General features: G+C 40.3%; 1 protein-coding gene across 9 annotated transcripts in view; it reads left to right on the plus strand.

Annotated features, from left to right (window-relative positions):
- The window catches only part of SOX5 (SRY-box transcription factor 5), an 822966-nt gene that overhangs the window by 536643 nt on the left and 265631 nt on the right, over positions 1-20692 (plus strand). For all 9 annotated transcript variants that reach the window (XM_054036563.1, XM_054036572.1, XM_054036525.1 and 6 more), the window contains one exon: positions 11640-11850. In XM_054036563.1, coding sequence (XP_053892538.1) covers positions 11640-11850 — 211 coding nt within the window. The remainder of the gene's footprint in view (positions 1-11639; positions 11851-20692) is intronic.

Below are 20692 nucleotides of genomic sequence, written 5' to 3' on the forward strand. Positions count from 1 at the left end.
GGACTGAGGAACAGTATTTGATAAAATGAGAGTCCAGTTAGTCGAAAAAATATATCAGGAGTTAGGCAGGAGAGGGAGGGAGAAGAAATCCCAGAGAGAAAGTAGGTCTATTAATAAATATGGGAAAGGATGAAAACAGGGATTCACTGAAAAAAGCTAAATTTCTGAATTGTCCTTATAATCATTCTTTTACCAGAAATATATGATAAATAAGTAATAGGCAATTAGAGAGTATTGGAGACCTTGATAAAAAGAAGCAGGTAAGAAAAAACTTGGAAAACTTAGATACATTAAAATCCATGAGTCCAGAGGCCTGGATGAGGTCATCTCAAGAGTTAAGTAAATGAGGTAACAAATTTCTGTACCACTGGAAATTACTTTTGAAAAGTCATGGATTCTGATCTCCTTATTCACACTGAGCAGTACCCTACTTCACATTGTCCACTGGAGTCAGAGGAGTGTCTCGTGAAGTAAGGTGTGAATAAGGTAATCAGATTCTGACCCATATAGAACTTGGGAGCTTCCAGAAGATTGTTTCCAAAAAAAGGGGTTCTAATATTCTAAACATGGAATGAAGGTGGTGGAGTGATTCTGGCAATTGTCATCACATAAATCTACCTGTAATTCTTAATAAAACAATGGCACAAATATGTAAACAAACACGTAGAGGATAATGGAACCATGAACAATATCCAAGATGGCTGAAAATTTCAAACCACTACAGGGGATTTAGCCACGTCTTTCATTAATTTTACAAGCATAGTGTGTAGCTTAATAGAAAATGTATGGCTAAATCCTTGGCATTACTTTGAAAATTCCAAACCCATGGGTTTATAAAGAGCAAGTCATATGAGACCAACTTGATTTTTTAAATAATCATGTAAACGAAGCATTTAATAGACTGTTTCACAAATTTTCACTTGAACATTCTAATTGTCTTGGATATGAGCACTGTCACACTGGTTGAGAACAGGTGGAAGAACTGAAGGAAGGGTAGTGCTAATGCACTTGAGTTTTTGGGAGGTGTGTATTGTGGTGATGTATGACCAGGTTTTATTTAACATCTTTAATAAAGAGGTGGTGCTAACAGCATATTAATTAGAGAAATGGATGTTTCCCTTTGATATACTGCCACAGTTGAGATCAGCAGAGGGGTTCATGCAGGAGCTCCCTCAATGTAAATGAGTGAGAGCTGCTGGCAAGGTGTGGCCTGTGAGGGGTCCCCTGTTTTGGAACCCTTTTCCTCCTCATCTTGGTCTGCCAGGGGCCAGATTTGTTCATCTTCCAGGCACGCAGTAAAAGCCCATCAAAAGACTGGGCTGAGGTGAATATATTTATGGGCACTCCTTCGTTACTTTTTCATTTTTAATTTATGGGATAGGCACCCAGTACACTGGATGGTTGCCTATAGGTGCATTGTAGAAATTTGAAGAAACAGATTATTCTAGAAGTTTTAAGAAGGAAATTAATTATAATACATTAATTAAAAATTTCAACTGAACATCAGTGAGGAGAGAGAAATAACATATAGGGAGGTTAATACACTGTATGTAGGAAATAATAAAATGTTTCATCCTATAAAATTACAAGCTAATACAGCAGGAGAAAAAAAATCCATAACACAGATAATCAATGGGAGGAAGGCACTTGGAAATGCTGAAAGAGATTTAGGTGTGATAGAGCAAATTAGATACGAGCTTGCAATGCGGCATGGCAGCAAAAAAGGAGGTAACAAGGAGGTAATTGTCCTTCTCTTCATAGCTCTGGTAAGATTACATCTAAAATATTGTGTTCAATTCTGGGCAATTCAAAGATGTCAACAAATTGGAAGGATTTCAGATACAAACAGAAATGATTAAAGGGCTGTAAGAGCTGATTTGTGAGGAAAGATTGAATGAGCTAAATATGTACAGAAGAGCTAACTATGGCCCAGCAGTAACTAAGGGAGGTTGTGCTGTCTAAAAGGACAAGATGGGTACAAACGCCATGGAGGAAGAGGGATTGTCCAAGTGTGGTGAAAGGGGATATAAGTGGAGTAATAAATTGAAATGAAGCAAAGAAAAGTTTAGGCTGAATATTAGGAAACATTTCCTAGCAGTGAGGTGGTTTGGTCTGTGGAATATTCACAAGGGATCCATTGTTTGAGACATTTTAACTAGCCTGACCAAAACAATTGGGAACATACAGGTGGACTACGTTGTGCCATTGAGGCACAGCCCTGCATTGCGGGAGGGGCAGAACCACACTGCCTCAAGGAGGAGCATTGGAGGCATTTTATGTCTGCAGCTATGTCTTACATGATGAGCTAGGGGAGTGATTCCCCTGCTCATGCATACGTACTCAGGCTAGCTCTCATCAAGCTAGCGTGAGTAGCAATAGCCACCGTAGCATCGGTAATGGCAGTGGAGGCATGGCTGAGCTGTGCGGAGTATATACCCACTGATTCCGGGCGAGTCTGTACTCAGCACAGCTCAGCGGTACCTCTGCTGCTGCTACCATGGCTACACTGCTATTTGTAGTCGTGCTAGCTCGATCAGAGCTAGCACAAGTATGTGTACACGAGCAGCGGAATAACACCCCTAGCTTGTAGAGTAAACATAGCCAGAGAGACAGAGCCCTGTTGAGGAACACAAATTACTACAGCCCTTTTAGGGTGCACCATTCTCCCTGCCCCTTCATTCCCCCTTTCAACCACTGTGATCCTTCCCTTAAGGAGTATCCTGGTAGCAGCTCCGAAAATGGAGGCTGTAATTCTGGACAGCCTGTGTGTGATATGGGCAAAGGAGTGGAGTTCTTTATTCCATTCCCTGCACCACACACCCACATAAAGGATTAGCTGGAATCTGGCCCTTAGGGAACAATCTTCCGTTGGTCACTTAGCGATGGACTAGGTGATCTCATAGCACCTTCCCATCTGTGAGTGTTATAAATTTATAGTATGTTGAAAATATCAAAAGTAGAAAACTGGAGAACAGCTTGTCAGTCATTGGAAGCCTACGGCATCCCATATCATCTCATAACAAGGTTGTGGAAATGTATTGTAGTACATGATCAGTAAGTAATTTCATATTTTAAAACTATGGTCATTTTATACCATGTTATTTCCAAACTAGCAGAAGGGTTTAATACAAATTAAAGACTAAACCAAGCAGTTTTGGTAAGTAGTCTTGTTTTTGTTTAGTAAGGTCTTAAGGGTGATCTTTAATCCCTCAGGGAAGAGATCATAAATGTCTTAAATTGCTTTTGCAGGGTTTTATTTATTGTTTTTAGCCATACAGATCACTAGCAAGAAGATAACGAGGCTGTCATAGTACAAAATGTTCTTTGTTTTTACAGGTTGTGGTTAATACATTTGCAATTCTCAAAATGCCACTCTTGCTTATTAAGTGTTTTTGAGAGCAAATGAAAACCTACATTTCATTCTTGAGATCAGTGTTTTTGAAGAAAAGGGGAGCATTTTAGAAAAATGGAGAGATATGTCTAACTCTGTGTGACATTGCTACCTCAACAGGATCTCTGTCACTGCTAGTCCCTCACCAAATTTACGCAACACAGTACTATCAGCGTGATTATTTTTATTATCCCTCATGCAAAAGAAGGATTTGCAGTTTCTTTATACAGGAAACATTTTATGATAGCCAATATGAAAAAGTATGCAAACAGTTTGGCTAAAAACAAGATAAAATTTAAATGACCCACAAAATTGGAAAAAAAAAATCTGTCAGATTTTCAAAAGTGGCTCCAAAGTTTATTAACATTTGCTTTATGCACCCTTCACCACTGCAGATACATAGTTATACTCATAATTCTTTGATCTGCAATGCCCCCAAATACAGAAAGCTGGATAAGCCCAGACCAATAAGAAATACTGAATGTGAGCTGTTTGTGTGGATAGTGGGAAGACCAATGAGAGGACAAGAAAGGTTTGTATTAAGGCAGTGGTTATCAAACTATAATCGGGAGACCACTGATGGTCTATGGAGAGCTGGCTCCTCCTACTTCCTTTCAGCTGCCTCTATTGGACTTGTCAATACAGAGAAGAGCTTGCATGATTATAAATGTAGCTGGAAATAAGGGGGATGCAGTCTCCTATATGGGCCATTGCTATGGGGATGGAGGGAAGATCAGAAAAGAGAGTTATCCTCACAGATTGCTGCTGTGGACAGGACTGGAGCAGACATCCCCCAATGCATGGAAATTGCCAACCAGAGAGGACTGAAGAGCTAATGATGGAAAAGTAGCAGAGAAGAGAACTGGCAGCATATCCAGGGGAGTTGAGAGAAAGGTGGATTAGGCAGCTTGGCAGCATTCCATGAAAGAAAGGAATCAAACACCTGGTCAGCATGTGCAGTGATTGACTAATGATCGTGTGACATTGGTTAGAGCCCAGTGTAATACAAGGAGTTGCCATGCAGGTTACATACACACAGCTCAGGCTGTGCTGATACATCTCAATCTTCGTTTGCAATGCAGTCCTAGGGTGCTTCTGAGCATGGATTCTTCTAGTCGTGCAGCACTAAGGAAGCCAAATGTGAAAATGCTGATATGCACATTTGAACACAACAGTGGATAGATATGGCTCTGGACAGTTTCAACGACATACCCGAACTTTCAGTGTGGGATTTTCAAAAGTGCTCAATATTGGCAGGGCCGGCTCCAGGCACCAGCGAAGGAAGCAGGTGCCTGAGGCGGCCAATAGAAAGGGGTGGCACTCCGTCCGTTATTGGGGCAGTATGTCCGGGTCTGCGGCGGCAATTTGGTGGTGGGTCCCTCAGTCCCTCGCTTCCTCTTCAGTGGCACCTCGGCAGCAGCTCAATCGGGTTCTTCTTCCTTTTTTTTTTTTCCGCCACTTGGGGCGGCAAAAAAGCTGGAGCCGGCCCTGAATATTGGCCTAACTCTGCTCTCCTTGAAATCAAAGGTAAATTGATTTGAAGGGAAGCCCAGTTTGGCCACCTCTGAACACTTGTTAAAATCCCATCCCCAGTGCCTTACAGGAGCCATATTAATTGTGCTGAAAATTGTCAGAGTTTAAGTCTTTCATGGTCCTTTTCAACTAGAACAATTTTCCTAGCACAGGTCATCAGGCTCCTAACTTCTCCTAATTCACATCCTTCATCAAACTGCACTTCTTCAGCTAAACTCATTAGTGTTAAGGCCTATCTCAAGGTGCTGTGATTTGAATACTAATCTCACAACATGCTCTCCTCCTACTGCTTTGTCACTGTGTGTCCCCCTGTCATGTGGTTGGCAGCTTGCTTTTGTGCTTAGTTTTGGCCTATGTAGATATTAAGGTTTATGGGCAAGAACTATGGGCCAGATTTTCAAAGGTATTTAGATGCCTAAAGATTCATATAGATGTCTAGTGGCATTTTCCAAAGTACCCAAGTATTTTAGGCGCCTAACTCCCTTTTATTAATATAAATAACACTTCTCTAAAGCCTTTCATGCAACAATCTTCAAGCTCTTTAGGAACAATAATGTAACATCTCCAAAAAACCTTGAGTATTTATTAATATTTATTCTTATCACCACTTTTAATATGGGAAAACTAAAGCACAGGGAAGATAACTGGCATGCTGGATATCATTGAGCAGATTCCTTGCTTCCCAATCCTGTGCTTTAATTATTAGACCATGTTGCTTGAGAATCATAGACGTTACAGATGGAAAAGACCGGATAGATCATCACACCCAAACTCCTGCCAGTGTAGTTTCCAGTCTTGTGGTAGAAGTCATTGCTGGATTTCAGCCCAAAGGTCAAGAAGCAGCAATGATTGCCAAAAAGGAATCCAATACCAAGTAATATATCAATGCTTTAGATAAGGAACTGACAGTTCCAAAAGATGCGTTCGTAGAATCCCAAATGCATTATCCATTTTGCAGAGTCAAAAGAATTTTTTTCTTAAATCAATTTAATTTCAGGTGAGTGTAGTATGGTCTATATAATCAGTGAAAATGTGAAACTCTGCATTTAGAAACATCTCTAACTAAAGAGAGTCCCTCTCCAAAATGATGCAGTTAAAAGTCGTTTTCTTCCACCACCATGACCTCATCACTCAACTCCACAGATCCATTCACCGACTGTTTCTCCATTTCTATATTACATTTCATCTCCTCCCCCTCACCTTTAGGCCCCCTGATGCTGCGGTGAAGCTCTGTGTGGGTGGAGGGATCTGCTTTCATGGATCTGGTTACAGGGCCAGAATCTGAGGCTCGACTCAGTGCTACCCCTTCCAATATCTTAGCTCTTATTTCCTCCTACACCCCTACCTGGACCCTATGTTCTGCCCAATCCTTACTTCATAATGGTATTTCCCGTTTCACCCCCCCCCCTTTCCCCCCCTCCATACCTTTTTGCACACTCATGTCTTTTTGCATACTCTCTTGTGCTCCAAGTATCCTCTATTGCCTTTTTCAGATCTCTTTAGAGACCACTTCTCCCCCATCATTGACTGACAATTCTGCTGCGAGAGAGAATTCATAGACAAAAGACCTATTTAAATATAAGATAGAAGCTAGTTAATTCTACATTTTTTAAGTTGTTCACTAGGGTAGTAGGTTCATCTTCTTGAAGGTGCCATGAGTACAGCCACCACCATGCAGTTTTCAAACAACATCCTCAGTACAACACAAACAACATAACACAGGATTCTGGGGGTGGGGGGCGAGGGGGTGTCAAAAATTCCTTAGTGATTCAGTAGCACAATTCTTACTGAAAATCAATGGGACTTCCGATTGGGTCAGTTAGGATCCTTTGAATATCCCACTCATAATCCTGTGAAACAGCAGGCAATACTGAACTGTCTGAATTTTAAGTTTTTCTACAGTAACAAAGCTAAAAGATGTTCTGCATTTTTAAAAAATAAAGTTTGATTCTTTTTTTTTTTTTTTTTTACTACTTTATAATGCACAAAATAGGCCAGAAAGGTTTTTGTCTGTGGAAAAGAATTTCTGGCTTTGTGTTTTTTGTGGGTTGGTTGGTTTTCAATATTAGAAATATCACAAATGTCAAGTTTGGTATTTCTTGGTACTGTGTGCTCTCATGCTTTAGTTGAAGAAGTAGGGAGGTAACAAAGGGATTTACCAAAGATGTCCTTTCTCCAAAATATATATTAGGCATTGAAATTAAATAGCTGTTAACAAAATGCAAACACTTCTAAGCAGTCTGACTAAAAATCCCTTGCCTTCACAATTGCTCTGTTTTCAGTCTCTTTCCCTTGTAGAAACTTCACTAGTTTTCCAGTCACTGTAGGGTATTCCAGGGTAGACAGAGCCTAAATATTTTATTTAAAAGACAGGGGGGAAAAACACCTTTTTTTCTTGTCTTCTTCACACATTATAAAGAACAAAAAATGGGCAGAAGTCCAGCTTTCAGAAACCCTGTAGTTAGGTTATTCTTACCATAAAGGATCAATTTTTTTTTAAACCAGACAATATTAGTGCTTGTTTTAAAGACAGGTATCTTATTCCAGGTATTTTTGGCTGCAGCCCCAAAAGTCAGCTTACCTTTATCATTTTAATACTTCAGATACAGCATCCCAGAACAAGAGGTAGTAGTAATTAACAGTTTCAGCTTAGCTCTGAATTTCCATTTGGTTATTGGTCAGCTTAGGTAACAACTTTAACTTTAATGTTACAGAAGCACAGTTTTCTATCTGAGTTTAATTTTGGATTAGGAGCTGAGAAGTCATATCTGATAATGTGCATCCAAAGTCTAAGAAGCAGAGGCTGAAATGTACTTAAAATGCTAAAAGATACTACAGAAATCTGCGTAATGTACAACTTCTTCCTTTTGAATAAATATTTTACGTCACTTTAAAATTGGAAGAGAGTCTTACTCAGATTGTGGAAATGGAAACAGGCCATTTTAAAGATAAAAATAAAGTTCTTTTAACAGCAAAATATTTGTACTTTTTATGAGAGCAAGGGTAATATTGAGTAATCTTTAAAAATCTATCGCTGAGTGAGGATAAGTCCATTGTCCAGTGACATGACTTTTCCTGTCAATCACAGAGGTGACAAGGGGGCTAGATTAAGTAAAGCTTGCCCAAGATTAACAAAGGAAGATTATTGACCTCATCCTGAAAGGGCAGAAGCCTGTTTTATCATTAAACCTTGGAAGAGAGATTCGTTCATAGGTGGCAACTTTCATATAAATGAACAAGTGTTTCTGAGGGACTCTAGCTCTGAATAGAACCGGAAGGCTTGAATCTTGGGTCAATCTATTTTTCATTGTTGGTGGGGTTGAGAGGAGAAAAGTGGCCAGCCCGAATGACCTTGTCAGCAGGATCTTTGTAGGTTCCTGACTGCCATCTAAAGTGGAGAAAACAAGAAACGACTGCATCAGGTGTTGGTGAGTACAGTCCCAGTTCGGAGTTTGATTGAGTGTTGTGTCAGCACACATTAGCAAGCAATTCACAATCTAAATGAACAATGGACCCCCATACACAAAACAGCTGCTAACTGCATAAAACTGTTACAGGGATTAGCAAAGCCAGAGGCTGAAATGTAATCAAATTTGAACAGGTGAAATGGTTACATAGCAGACAGAGAATATTCCTAGGTGAATTAGCAACAGCATCTAGTTTTCCACTGTTGTGGTGACAGGGGTTTGTAACACTTGTAAGGTCTGTTGAATTTCCATAAATTTCCCTACCTTAACAAGTATTTAGAGAAGCTGGTGCATGCTGCTGCTGCTTCTTCTTCTTTTTTTTTTTTTATGACACTTACTAGAAAACTGTAATGTGCTTTTCTTTCAGTAAACTGAGTAAAATTGTGTGTGTTTGTCTCTTCAAAAGATAGACCTGCTAAGTCTCACTCATTTGAAGGGAGGCTTTCCTACATTGGGATTAATTTTAGGCAGTTTCTGAAGTGTTGTCCTCTTGCCATTAAGGATTCTTCAAGGTGTTGGCAGTGGGATGTTTAAAGTCTCATGCATAATTTCTCAAGAATTCCATCACTGAAAGTTCCTTAGCTTTATACAGCTCTTAGCATATGTCCATAAACATGAGTAAGTTGTTTATGGAAGTTTTTCTTTCTTCTTTTTTCAAACAATGAAAGACTTAATAGGTCTGAAAGGCTTTATCTTTCATTTTGTTTTTTTTCTCCTAATAAAGATGTGAAATAGAATGTGAAATTAAATAGAAGTGAGTAAGGTAAAACAAAGACAACAGTTAAGCATTTCAGGCTGTTGTGCAGAATGATCATAGGATACAATCATGGCTAGTCTGGTGGAGGGTATGGGCTCACCTTGATATTCTGATTTTCTGAGGTTTACACATGAAATCTCATTAACACTAATGGATGCAGTGTGCACCCATTCCTGTGCACTGGGAGGAGAATATTCTTTTTAGATTGTAAATCACACAAGGAATGTATGATTGCTGCAGATCTTTTTGGATGAATAATTCACTGTACCTTAACTTAGCTCACAAAAATTTGAACGCAGCTGTGGTCCTACTGTATGTGTGTTTTAATTAAGTGTAGTGTACATTAAGAACAACCCGGGCATGAATAACCCATATATGTGATATTCAAACACTATGTATGCACACACACAGATGGGGTGGTTTAAACAAAGATTGAAACAATTTACTCTTGGAGCAGGAATTTTAAAATATAATTTAATGCACAGATATGTTCTTTTGAAGTCTGTACAGGGCTTAGGTCTGATTTATTTTTTTTCCAACTGTGCAGTCTTACTGTATTGGTATGTATAAGGCCCTCCCCCATCAGAGTACCTCACAATCATTAATCGATTTATCCTTATAATACCCTAGCAAAGTAAGGAAGTATTACTGTCATCCCTGTTTTAGCAATGGGAAACTGAGACCCAGAGAAACCTGCTCAAGGTCACACAGGAAGTATGGAAGAACCAGGAATTGAACACAGATCAAGCCTTAGTCCAGTGCATTAATCACAACACCACTCTTCTATCTTGATGCAATTTCCCCCTTCTGAACAAATAGCTCATATAACTTTTAGTAATGGAAAGTATTCTGGGATACAGTTTGCATGCCAGTAGTTTGTAAAATATGTTTTTTAAAAGTTGCCTTGTATTACATTGTATCTTCCTTCAATAGCTGCAGTCCTGAATATACAACCTAAAGCTATCATTAACCCCCCCCCCCCCCCCGAAAACAGAAACAAGATAATTTTCGTTTTCAGTTGGTCATCTGTGAAAAATTATCAACATTATTGAAACTTCATGAAATATTCCACTATATATTTTAATAAAATTGTTTACCAAAAGGGTTATGGAAAATTTTTAGTTACATAAAATCACATTTTCTTGCTGAAACCTTGGTTTTCAATAAATGAAGACTACCAAAAATTATTTGGAATTTTTTTTTTTGGTGAAAACCAGTTTAACAAAAAATGGAAAATGGAGCCATTTTCAACCCTGCAAAATGGAAACAGTTTTTAAAAGTGTAATGATTTTTTTCAACCAGCTTTATAACTGAGATGAGAATCTGGTTCACGGACTTATTAGTAATGGAAATAATTATCCAACGTTTTATACAAACACATAAGGAAATACTCTGTAGCGTTATTAAGGCTAAAGAATAAGATAAGAATCTGAACAGAAGGAAATGGTTAAAACAGATAATAGAAATATATAATTTTGCAACATTATATAATATAGATATGATATGTAACAAATTAAGGACCTGAATGAAGACATTAAAATCAAAGGAACTAATCAGGTACATAGTTAACTTTAAGCACATAGTGTTTGCAGGATTGGTTTCTAAAGTAATAGCAGAGGAAGAATGGATTTAAGAGGCATATGCAAGAGTGAAAAAAAAGATTTAAAAAGAGAAGGGAGAGTCATTGAGTCAGAAAAAGATACTTCATATGCCAGAAGCTGCAGAGAAGAAGGCTCTCACGTTAATGAGGCAAGTTTGTACATATAGGACCTAGATCTGTCATCTGTTAAAGTCAATGAGATTGCTCCTGTTGACTTTAATGCAAGGAAGATATGCCTGTATTTTAGGAAATTGTGCATTTGTGTCACTCTGCCACCTGTGAGTGTCATGAGGACCACCCTTGTGAAAAATATTGTCTTTAAAAGGAAAGAGAGTATGAGATGGAGGAGGAGAAAAGAAAATGAATTAGAAGCAGTAAAATGATTGCTTCTTTCCTTAGAGATGGGAGAGCTACTTGAACTGTGAGTTAAAAAAAAAATCATATAGTGCAGGGATTTAATAGCTGATTATTATTTCATTTCCAACAGCAACTAGCCATCATGGCATTAAGTGCTTTAAAAAGGCAGGAAATTAATTATCCTAGGGGAAAAAATCTGAAGATTGCGCATAGAAAGCTGTAAAAGAGCAAACAATTAAAGGTAATCAATACCATTGTTATTAGAAAACCTATGAGTGCAACACTTCTCCTCAATTAGAGAAAAACTGTATTTTATGTTTCTCTCCTGCAAGCTGATCTTTGCTCACTTCAGCCTGTAATCTTAGTTTATCCTTTATCGAGAGGCTTTGTTCTGGATGTTTTTGAAGCATTGCATTTCTTTTTAAAGGTTTTGCCAGAAGAACAAACAGCAATGAACTCAAAGAACAAAGGGTTGTTATTTCTTTCTTTCTTTTCTTCTTTTTCAAGTTTCATCTCATGTCTCTCCTCTTTCAGGAAGTTGATGGCAATAAAGTGATGTCTTCATTTGCCCCGCACAACTCATCTACCTCACCCTTGAAGGCAGAAGAAGGTGGGCGTCAAAGTGGAGAATCATTGTCCAGTACAGCCCTGGGAACCCCTGAAAGGCGTAAAGGCAGCTTAGCAGATGTTGTAGACACCTTAAAGCAGAGAAAAATGGAAGAGCTCATCAAAAATGAGCCAGAAGGTAAGGCCTGGGAAATGGGCCAAAATTTTGTTTTCTTTCCTCCAGGTTCTGTCAGCTTTGGATATCCATCCTTCCATCTCCTGCTCTTGTTGCTGGCAAAATAGAAGTGTGTGTCCTGTCTACACTAGGGATAATTTTCACAAGTGTTCCACCATTTCACCAGCACTGTTTAAACTTTTTCCCCACCTTTTCCCTACTCTGCTTTATATGGGCTAGCTGCTGCCAGCACTGTAAGCACAATGTCTTCTAACCCGGCTCAGAATCAGGTCTAATTGACATTCTGGTTGCTACTGTGGTGACAAGCCAGGGCCCATCTACATTAGGGCTACTGACATTGCTAACCCCAGTGAGCTGAAAATAGTGTTATCAATGATGGCAAACTTTTGAAAAAAATCCACTTGTATAGACAGGGCCAATATTTGAAGGACAGAAGGTGGAATTTGGTAATCATGAAAGGTCCTGGATTAAGTGTGCCCTAAACTATAATCCTCTTATTTATCTATGGAACAGATACTGTGCAAACAGATGTAATACAAGTTTCTCCTGTGCTGCTCTGGAAATTTCTCACCCCTAACATTCAGGGACCATCTCTAGGAGGTGGCAGTAGAATCTCTGTGCTCTTTCTGCCCTTGGCTTCACTGCCAGAGATATGAGCCACCTGTCCATGGGCAGCGGCTATCAAAGGCCAGGGGAGGCTGTGCCTCCCCAAACAGCTCTGTGTGGTCCCGTCCATGTTCCATCCCCAGGTCTCCTCCTGCTTCCCGCTGGCATTCTGTGGGGCCACGGGCTGGCTCTTTCCCCCATGGCCCCGGGCCGGACTCTGGGCGGCTGAAGCTGTGTTTGTGGCCGGGGCTGTGGGGGAGGGCGCCCGGGCTGTGTGGGGGAGGGCGCCCACCCTCCCTGCAGTCCAGAGTTGGGCAGGGGGCCTGAGCTGCCCACCTGGCTCTCCGGGGTGGGGGCCGTGCCGCCCATCTGCCTGGCGCTCCAGGACTTTAGTGGGGGAGCCGCACTGCCCACCCGCTGCTCCGGGACAGGGGTGCTCAGGCAGCCTTGGGGGCGGGGGAAGCTGGTGGCTGCAGTGGGGAGGGAGGGGGGCTCTGGGCTCTGGCGGGGGAAGGCAGTGGGGTCTCAGGCAGAAGGGGCAGGGCCTCAGGCAGAAGGGGTGTGCTGGGTGGGAAGTAGCCTCCCCCAGCCCACGGTTCACCCTCCACCCATGCACCTGTCCTCTAGGAACTGACCCTAGCGCACCAACTCATTTCATAGAGGCCACTGAACAGCTTTCAGAGGGGAAATATTTTCAATCACTATCAATATCGGCTGGATTTAAACCAGTGATCTAAAGATGAAAGTCTCCATGTCCCATTACACTCCCCTGAGCCATCCAGAAAATATTATTGTAACGGTTTTGGTAGACCTTGTGTATTTCTATGGCTCCAGGGGTTTGTTGCTCTTATATGAACCCACTGCTACGGATTCCCTAGTTCCCTTGCAGTATTACTCACCATCTGACTTTGTGTCTGCCTATCCCTTTTCAATCGTTTTTAAAAGTGGAAAAAACCCAACCTCAGAGCTCCCCAAAAGCTATACTGTTCTTGGGTGTGCATTGATGGTGCCTGTGGAAAATTTTTAGGACTACTTCTACATTTGAAGAAAACTGGCTGACAAAAAGGCAAAGAGAAATATAGTCACACTCTCACACACATGTACACATGACATGACTGTAAATTAGTCTTCTCTTTAATGGGGCCCCCGGTAAGACTCTGCTGGAAAACAAATGCTTTGTTTAATAACCATTTTTTTAAAAAGGTATTAAACATATTGAACCATTCTGGTTTGTTTTTACCACTGACATTATGGCCGATGTCATGACTTTCCTTGTGCCTTGGAGTAGGAAAGACTTCTACACCATGGCTATGTGTGGGGCAGTGAGGAAAAGAAGTGGCAAAGTTTATTTAGGGGATGGGGAAGAGGAGGGATATCTGGGCAACATGTAAATAAAGTGTTGAGTAGGAAGTTGTGCATGCTCCAGAGACTCCATTAAGGAAAGGCCACAGTTAGAGATGAGAATGGTTACAGCGCCTATGCATTTCCTCATCTCCACTAAAATGAAAATATACAGTACAAACAAAAGGTCTACAGCTTTGTAAAAAGATTGGGAGAGTGGAGGGAGGGGGTAGCAACTGAATGTTGGGCTTTACAAATGTATGCAACAGAAAATCTTTTCTTCCCTCTAGCCATTGTTCTATTGTCTTTCAAAGGCCATTAAAATGAACAGCAGGTTGTGATGAAAATTTCATTAAGCCCTAGTTAAATCATTATGAGGGTGCCATATTCATGTCTCTGTTTCCTCCCCATCCAGAAATAAAAAGAGAAAAGAAGGTTGTTGTTTTGTTTTGTTCTACTCCTCTTTTCCCTAAAAGCAAACTAACAAAAGTTCAGAAGTTAGAAGAGAATGGGAAATGGGGCATCAAACAAAAGGAGGCCACTGAGGTGAGCTGGCTAGGAAAAAAAAAATTAGACTTGCATAAGAGCGTTAAAAGGTGGTGAGGAGGGAATATGTCATCTCAGCAAGCCCTCCCTCCACCCCCTTTACGCTAGTCAGCATGAATTTTTTTAAGTGGCTAATTAAATTTTTATCTTGTGGGGTGTGGAAGGCAAACAACTCTCAGTTGTTTTAAAAAACTCTCCACAAAACAATGTTGTCTTTCTTAAAAATTAGCTTCCCACTGCAATCACTGCCTCTGTGTTAACCCTTTCAGAAAGTCTTTTTGTTACTGTTACGTTTTATTGATATATGCAGTATTGTTGTAGCTACGTTGGTCTCAGGATATTAGAGACATGAGATGATGAGATAATATCTTTTATTGGACCAACTTCTGGTGCTGATAGAGATGAGCCCTTGACCTGAAGAAGAGCTCCATGTAGCTCAAAAGTTTCTCTCTCTCTCACCACCAGAAGTTGGTTCAATAAAATATATTACCTCACCCATCCTGTGTCTCTAATGTTTTATTGACACAGTTCAAGTGTGGCGATCTTAGCCATTGCTTGTTGCTAGTCAAGTAATTAAAAATTCATGTTTTCTTTCTGGATAAGATGTGCTACAATTGGCAATCTCTAATAATACACGCAGGTAATAACTCAGTAACAGGTGATGCTGTATGTCTCAGTACAACATTTTAGTCTTGAAAGTACAGGACCTTGCACAATGAGGCTGCAATCTTAGCTGGGGACAGTTGTAATATAAATAATAATAATACCTAGTTTCTTTCTCTGGGAAGAGAAACAATTGCACTAGTGATAGTTTAAATCAAAGAGTTTCCTTTAATCTTCTTGAATTCAGACATGAACTGGATTTCTATTTTTTTATATGTCCATTCTATCATTTGAAAATGTATTTTGAAACTAAAGAAAAAGTACGCGTGAAACATTCAAAGCACAATGTCTGAGCAGATTCAGCTTAGCTCACGTACACCAGGGTAACTGAAATCTCCAAAAGAATTCTGATGAAGACTTTTGGCCATGTGTTGTGCATCTGGCGATTAGCATAAAAATGACACTTAATAGTGCATAACACTGGAGTTTGAGATAGAGTTTCTACCTTAACCTGTTTCCCGCAAATCTGCAGGTCACGTCTTTGTAACATTTACAGTGGCACGTCACAAAGCCATGTCCTGATGTCCTGAAATTAACATTGCAATGTTGGGACATAAAGGTATATGATACTTAGGGCCCTACCAAATTCACGGTCCATTTTGGTCAATTTCACGGTCATGGGATTTTAAAAATCATAAATTTCATGATTACAGATATTTAAATCTGAAATTTCACAGTGTTGTAATTATAGGGGTCCTGACCCAAAAAGGAGTTGAGGGGGGAGGAGGGTCGCAAGATTATTGTAGGGGGTGGGGTTGCGGCACTGCTACCCTTACTTTTGCACTGCTGCTGGGGGCCTTCAGAGCTGGGCAGCTGGAGAGCAGTGGCTGCTGACCAGGAGCCCACCTCTGAAGGCAGAGACGTTGCCAGCAGCAGTAAGGATGTCATGGTACGGTATTGCCACCCTTACTTCTGCGCTGCTGCCTGCAGAGCTGGGCCCTTAGCAGTCGCCACTCTCCAGCGACCCAGCTCTGAAGGCAGCAGCACAGAAGTAAAGGTGGCACGGTCTGGTATTGCCACCCTTAATTCTGTGCTGCTTCTGGCGGGGCGCTGTCTTCAGAGCTGGGCACCTGGCCAACTGCTTCCATTCCCCAGCCACTCAGTTCTGAAGGCAGCACAGACGTACGGGTGGCAATACCACAACCCCCCTAAAATAACTTTGTGACCCCTCCCAATTTGAGAAATGGTGGTCTCCACCATGAAATTGGCATAGTATAGGGTAAAAGCACACAAAAGACCAGATTTCACGGTCCGTGACACATTTTTCAGGGCTTTGGTAGGGCTCTAGTGATACTGTATTCATTGTCACAGTATGATATGACGTGATGCAACATCATTGCATTGTGCAAGCCCCAAAATATCTGTTGAATTCCTGGAAGATCTAGCATGTTAGGGTTACAGGATGTGGATTGCTCCTTCAAAATTGGGACAATATACAAATATTGGATGGGTGGGAACTTTAGGGCCTGATCCAAAACCCATTTAAGACATGGAAAAGAAAAGTATTTGCTGGTGCAAGTGCTGATCACCTTCAAAATTATATGGATTTTAATGATTTTACCAAACATATTACAGTGTGTATGTCGTGCTTAGGAGCAGGTAGCATCATTCCTTTTAAGAAAGTATTTGGTGGCTACAGATCAATGTGTATATTTTAGGGTGCAATATTGCTTTGTTGTATATTTGCACTTGTAAAAGCCTCACTGAGGGAAGCCAGTCTATCTAGTGTTTCCTCAGAAATTTACAAAGGATGCTTGGCTTGCTTTTTCATTCTTCCACAGGTATAGTGATTGCTTTTTTGTGATTTCTACTTAGTCCTAAACCTCACGCCCCTTATTTTTAATCTTCTGAACCTGCCATTTTGCTTTTGACTTTCGCATGTATCCAATGGAGAATGAGGGGTCTTGGCACGTAGGCATGGAACATTTTAGCAAATATAAAATTCATGGAATTTTACTCATCATTGATGCATTGTGCACTTTTTTCCTTCTCAAATTCTGCTGGAAATCCTCATACGCTGCTTTAGCATTCAGGTCCCCAAAGGCATAAACCTATTACCAAAGTCACACAATGTTATTTTACATGAAACATTCCATCCTTTTCTAACTTAGACTTCAGAAGAGGAGTCAGTCCCTTTTTATTTCTGGTGTACAATAATGAAGATAATGGAGTGGGTTTGGAGAAGCCTTATATACTGTGACAGACCTCAAGCCCTCGCCCTGAGGGTCATCTATCGACCATGGGATTCCTTTTGCAGCTAAAATCATTAGGGGAATGAGATACAGGCATGTTTTTTCTTTCTATTTTCTTAAGGCATCAGAGGATGGCAGAGACTCTCTGTCTGTCTGTTCTCTTCAGTCGTAGAAATGAAATAGAAATCTCTTTGAAGTCACTGAGCTTGACACAAGTTCATAAAAAGCAAAGACCAAAGCAGCCACTTAGGTTTTTCTTGCACTATTAATGGGATTGGATTGCAGTATTTTAATTTATGGCCCTGCATTTGTGGAAAATTAAATGCTTTAAATCTGTAGTAGCCTTTTCTCTAAATTCATGGTTGGGCTTTTACAAAAAAAACAAAACAAAAACACAACACCAAAGACATTTTTAGCAATAGACTAAAGCTCCTGATATTTACAGCTCAGAAACTTGTAAGAATTCTTCTTCTCTTTGTGTTAATCAGTTTTGTTTTGTGGCAGTTTCTGTATTTACCTCTCTGAGGACTGCCCCTGAGCTAGGTGTAAAAAGGTATTTCCATTACTGTAGTGTTCCAATAAAGCACCATGGGGCCATCTAAGCGATCAGATAGTGTGTATTTGTATGCTCGCGCTCACTCATCTGCATGGCCCCTGCTCTGTCCACACTGAAGTCCCCCTTATTTTGTTGTGCTGCTTACCTTATATTGGGATGATTGCCTGTTGTTGTTCTCCTTAGCTGCTTATGTCCGTCTACCTGTCTATTGGTCCATAACTCCTCAGAGAAGAGATCATTCTTTTGAGTGTTTAGAAAACATCTAGCATGTTGTGGATGCTATTGTAAATAAATAATACATAGAAATAAATATATAGTCTGTATATGATTAAAGGGTTACTAGGAGACATGTTTTTGTAGGGCTTTAATAGGCATTGTGAACATAACAGTCTCATCTATTAATGTGTGTGTTACAATGCTATATGTAATTTTTTTGTGGGAAAGAAAGGGACAAAAAAGGCCCCTTGGGCATAATTTTTGTCTTCTGAACATCCCCTAAAGGCTATTTGTGTTTGATGTTTAAGTTTATATTATAAATCACAACACCTGTTCTTGTCGTAATTGAAATGACTGTTGTTTAAGGAGCTCTCTCGTCTGTAAAAGTGAACCATATTGGATTCAGGCCCTCTAGCTGAAATATGAACTTGGAATATCCCCTAATATTATCAAACTTTTAATCACCATCTCTTGTAAAGAAATCAAGAGGTCTCCCTCTTCTTAAGCCATAAATTCCAAAGCAGGCCAGTAATGGGCACAAGAAGGGAGGCCTTTGAAATGCAGTCTCCTGTTTTTAAATCACATCTGATGAAGTGGGAAAAAAATAAAGTGAACAGATCCTAGGGAAAAGCCTAAGGATACTCTAATTGGCTGAGGTTTGAGTCTCTTTTGTTTGGTTCCTCACTGTCCTTTTGACAAAGTACATGTTGAAGAGGCTTTGTAATGCTGTTCTACTGAAGGACAAACAAGGGTACCTTTCAACTGAGTACTTTTAAGTTTTGTCCCTCACACTCCTGCTGCTGTAGAAGGATGCTCCAAGTGCATTGTGGTTTACATGTTCATCTATGCAGTCTGTCACCAGAAAAAGTGTCTCTTCTTGTAGAGCAAGCCAGCATCTAACCTCCATTTACCTCTTTCAAAGACACCACCATATGGAAATGTGCATTCACATAACTGATGAGGGGGAAAAAAGTTTGTGAAACAAGCCTGTGTGAAAAAAGAAGCCCTTAAATGCTGTGGTGTCTGAAATCTTCATTAAAAAGTGCTTTCACTTTAGAACACAGGTAGCCTAGTTTGAAGCCTTGCCAACTCCCTTCACTCAAAGTGAAGTTTGTTCATTTGTCATCTTTTAGGTTTTTAAGTGTATTCCTTCCTAATAGTGTAGCTCGATAGTTATGGTTGGTTTCAATGGGTGTTTTCAAAATGTGCTTAGATTCTCTTCCAAGTCTCTCTGGCTTAGATCCTCAAAGGTTCATAGCTTTTGGATCTCTTTTTTTTAGTTGATAAAGGCATCTGAGATTCTGATGTAGCATCTTAAATGTACAAGAAACCACTATGGTTGAGTAAGATTCAAGTTTGTCTTGGAACTTGTGCTTTTGTAGGGAGGAGATAGGAAAGGGGAGGGGGAGAGGGACTATTTTAGGATGAAAGTCTACTCTTATGGGTCACATAATTAAGATTTCTTTCCAAAACATACTCGTCCCGCAAAACGGAACAAGCAGCAGCAACAGAGCCCTTCGTTTATCTGTTCCTATCTTGAACAATGTAGCATAACCAAGTTTAACCAAAACAAAGGTAATGGTTCTGTCTCCTAGCTCCAGCAGCTCCCTGGATTATCCACCCCCTCTCTATTTTTTTCATAGATTCCAAGGCCAGAAGGGACCATTGTGATCATCTAATCTGACTTCCTGTATAACACAGGCCATAGAACTTCCCCAAAATAATTCCCAGAGCACATCTTTTAGAAAAACATCAAGTCTCAATTTAAAAATTGTCAGTGATGAAGACTCCATCGTGACACTTGGTAAATTGTTCCAATGGTTAATTACTCTCACCATTAAAAATTTACACCCTATTTCCAATCTGAATTTGTCTAGCTTCAACTTCCAGCCATTGGATTGTGTTATACCTTTCTCTGCTAAATTGAAGAGCCCACTATTAAATATTTATTTGAATGCCTCCGATGCCCCAAAATGTTTCAGCTAAATGGGTTGCAGTCTGTTTTCCTTGTATATTTTTGGCAAAGCCATCAGCTTCCTGAGCTTCAATTTCAATACATGGATCACTGTCGGAAAAGCCTCTGACCCAGCCTGTTAATATACAAAAATACACGAGGGAGTATGCCAGCTCTTTTTATGTGTTTATGTGCCACAGCTTTTGGGGGATGTCATTTATTCAAGAGTGGAGAGCTAGCCACCTGTTTCTCAGGCCTCTTGTCCCTCATTTTAAAGGTTCAAGCCCTTGCTGAATAGTAACATTCTAATCTGGGCAACATACACAACATGTATCTGAAACCTATTTGTCAAGCTAGCAGGGTTTGTGTTTTTTTCTCCCTTCTTCCTTACCCCGGAGGCGCTTGTCATGACCGTGCATATTAAAATTAATCAGACCTCCCAGGCCTGTGTGGTTTAATGTGAAGAAGTGGATATCAAGCATTTGCCCTAATTAAATAGGCCTGCTTGGTTTTGTTCTAGTGGGTGCTTGGTCTTTTTTTAATAAGAGCTGCTTACGGAGGAGGCACGGCCAGTACTAGAGTTAGTGGAGAGCTCACTTCAAAGTTTTCTTTACCACCTGCGCCCAGAATACCAAGACCTGAAGAGCCCCCAGCGTTCTTTCTTAACTGCACTATTTGTGGAAAATAAGTGAGGGGAAATATGGCCAAATGAGTGAGAGAGCGATCAGGGAAGGAGAGGCTAGAAGCTGGGTTGAGCATGTGGATTGGCTT

Source organism: Malaclemys terrapin, chromosome 1 (genome assembly GCF_027887155.1).
Source record: "Malaclemys terrapin pileata isolate rMalTer1 chromosome 1, rMalTer1.hap1, whole genome shotgun sequence".
Lineage (NCBI taxonomy): Eukaryota > Metazoa > Chordata > Testudines > Emydidae > Malaclemys > Malaclemys terrapin.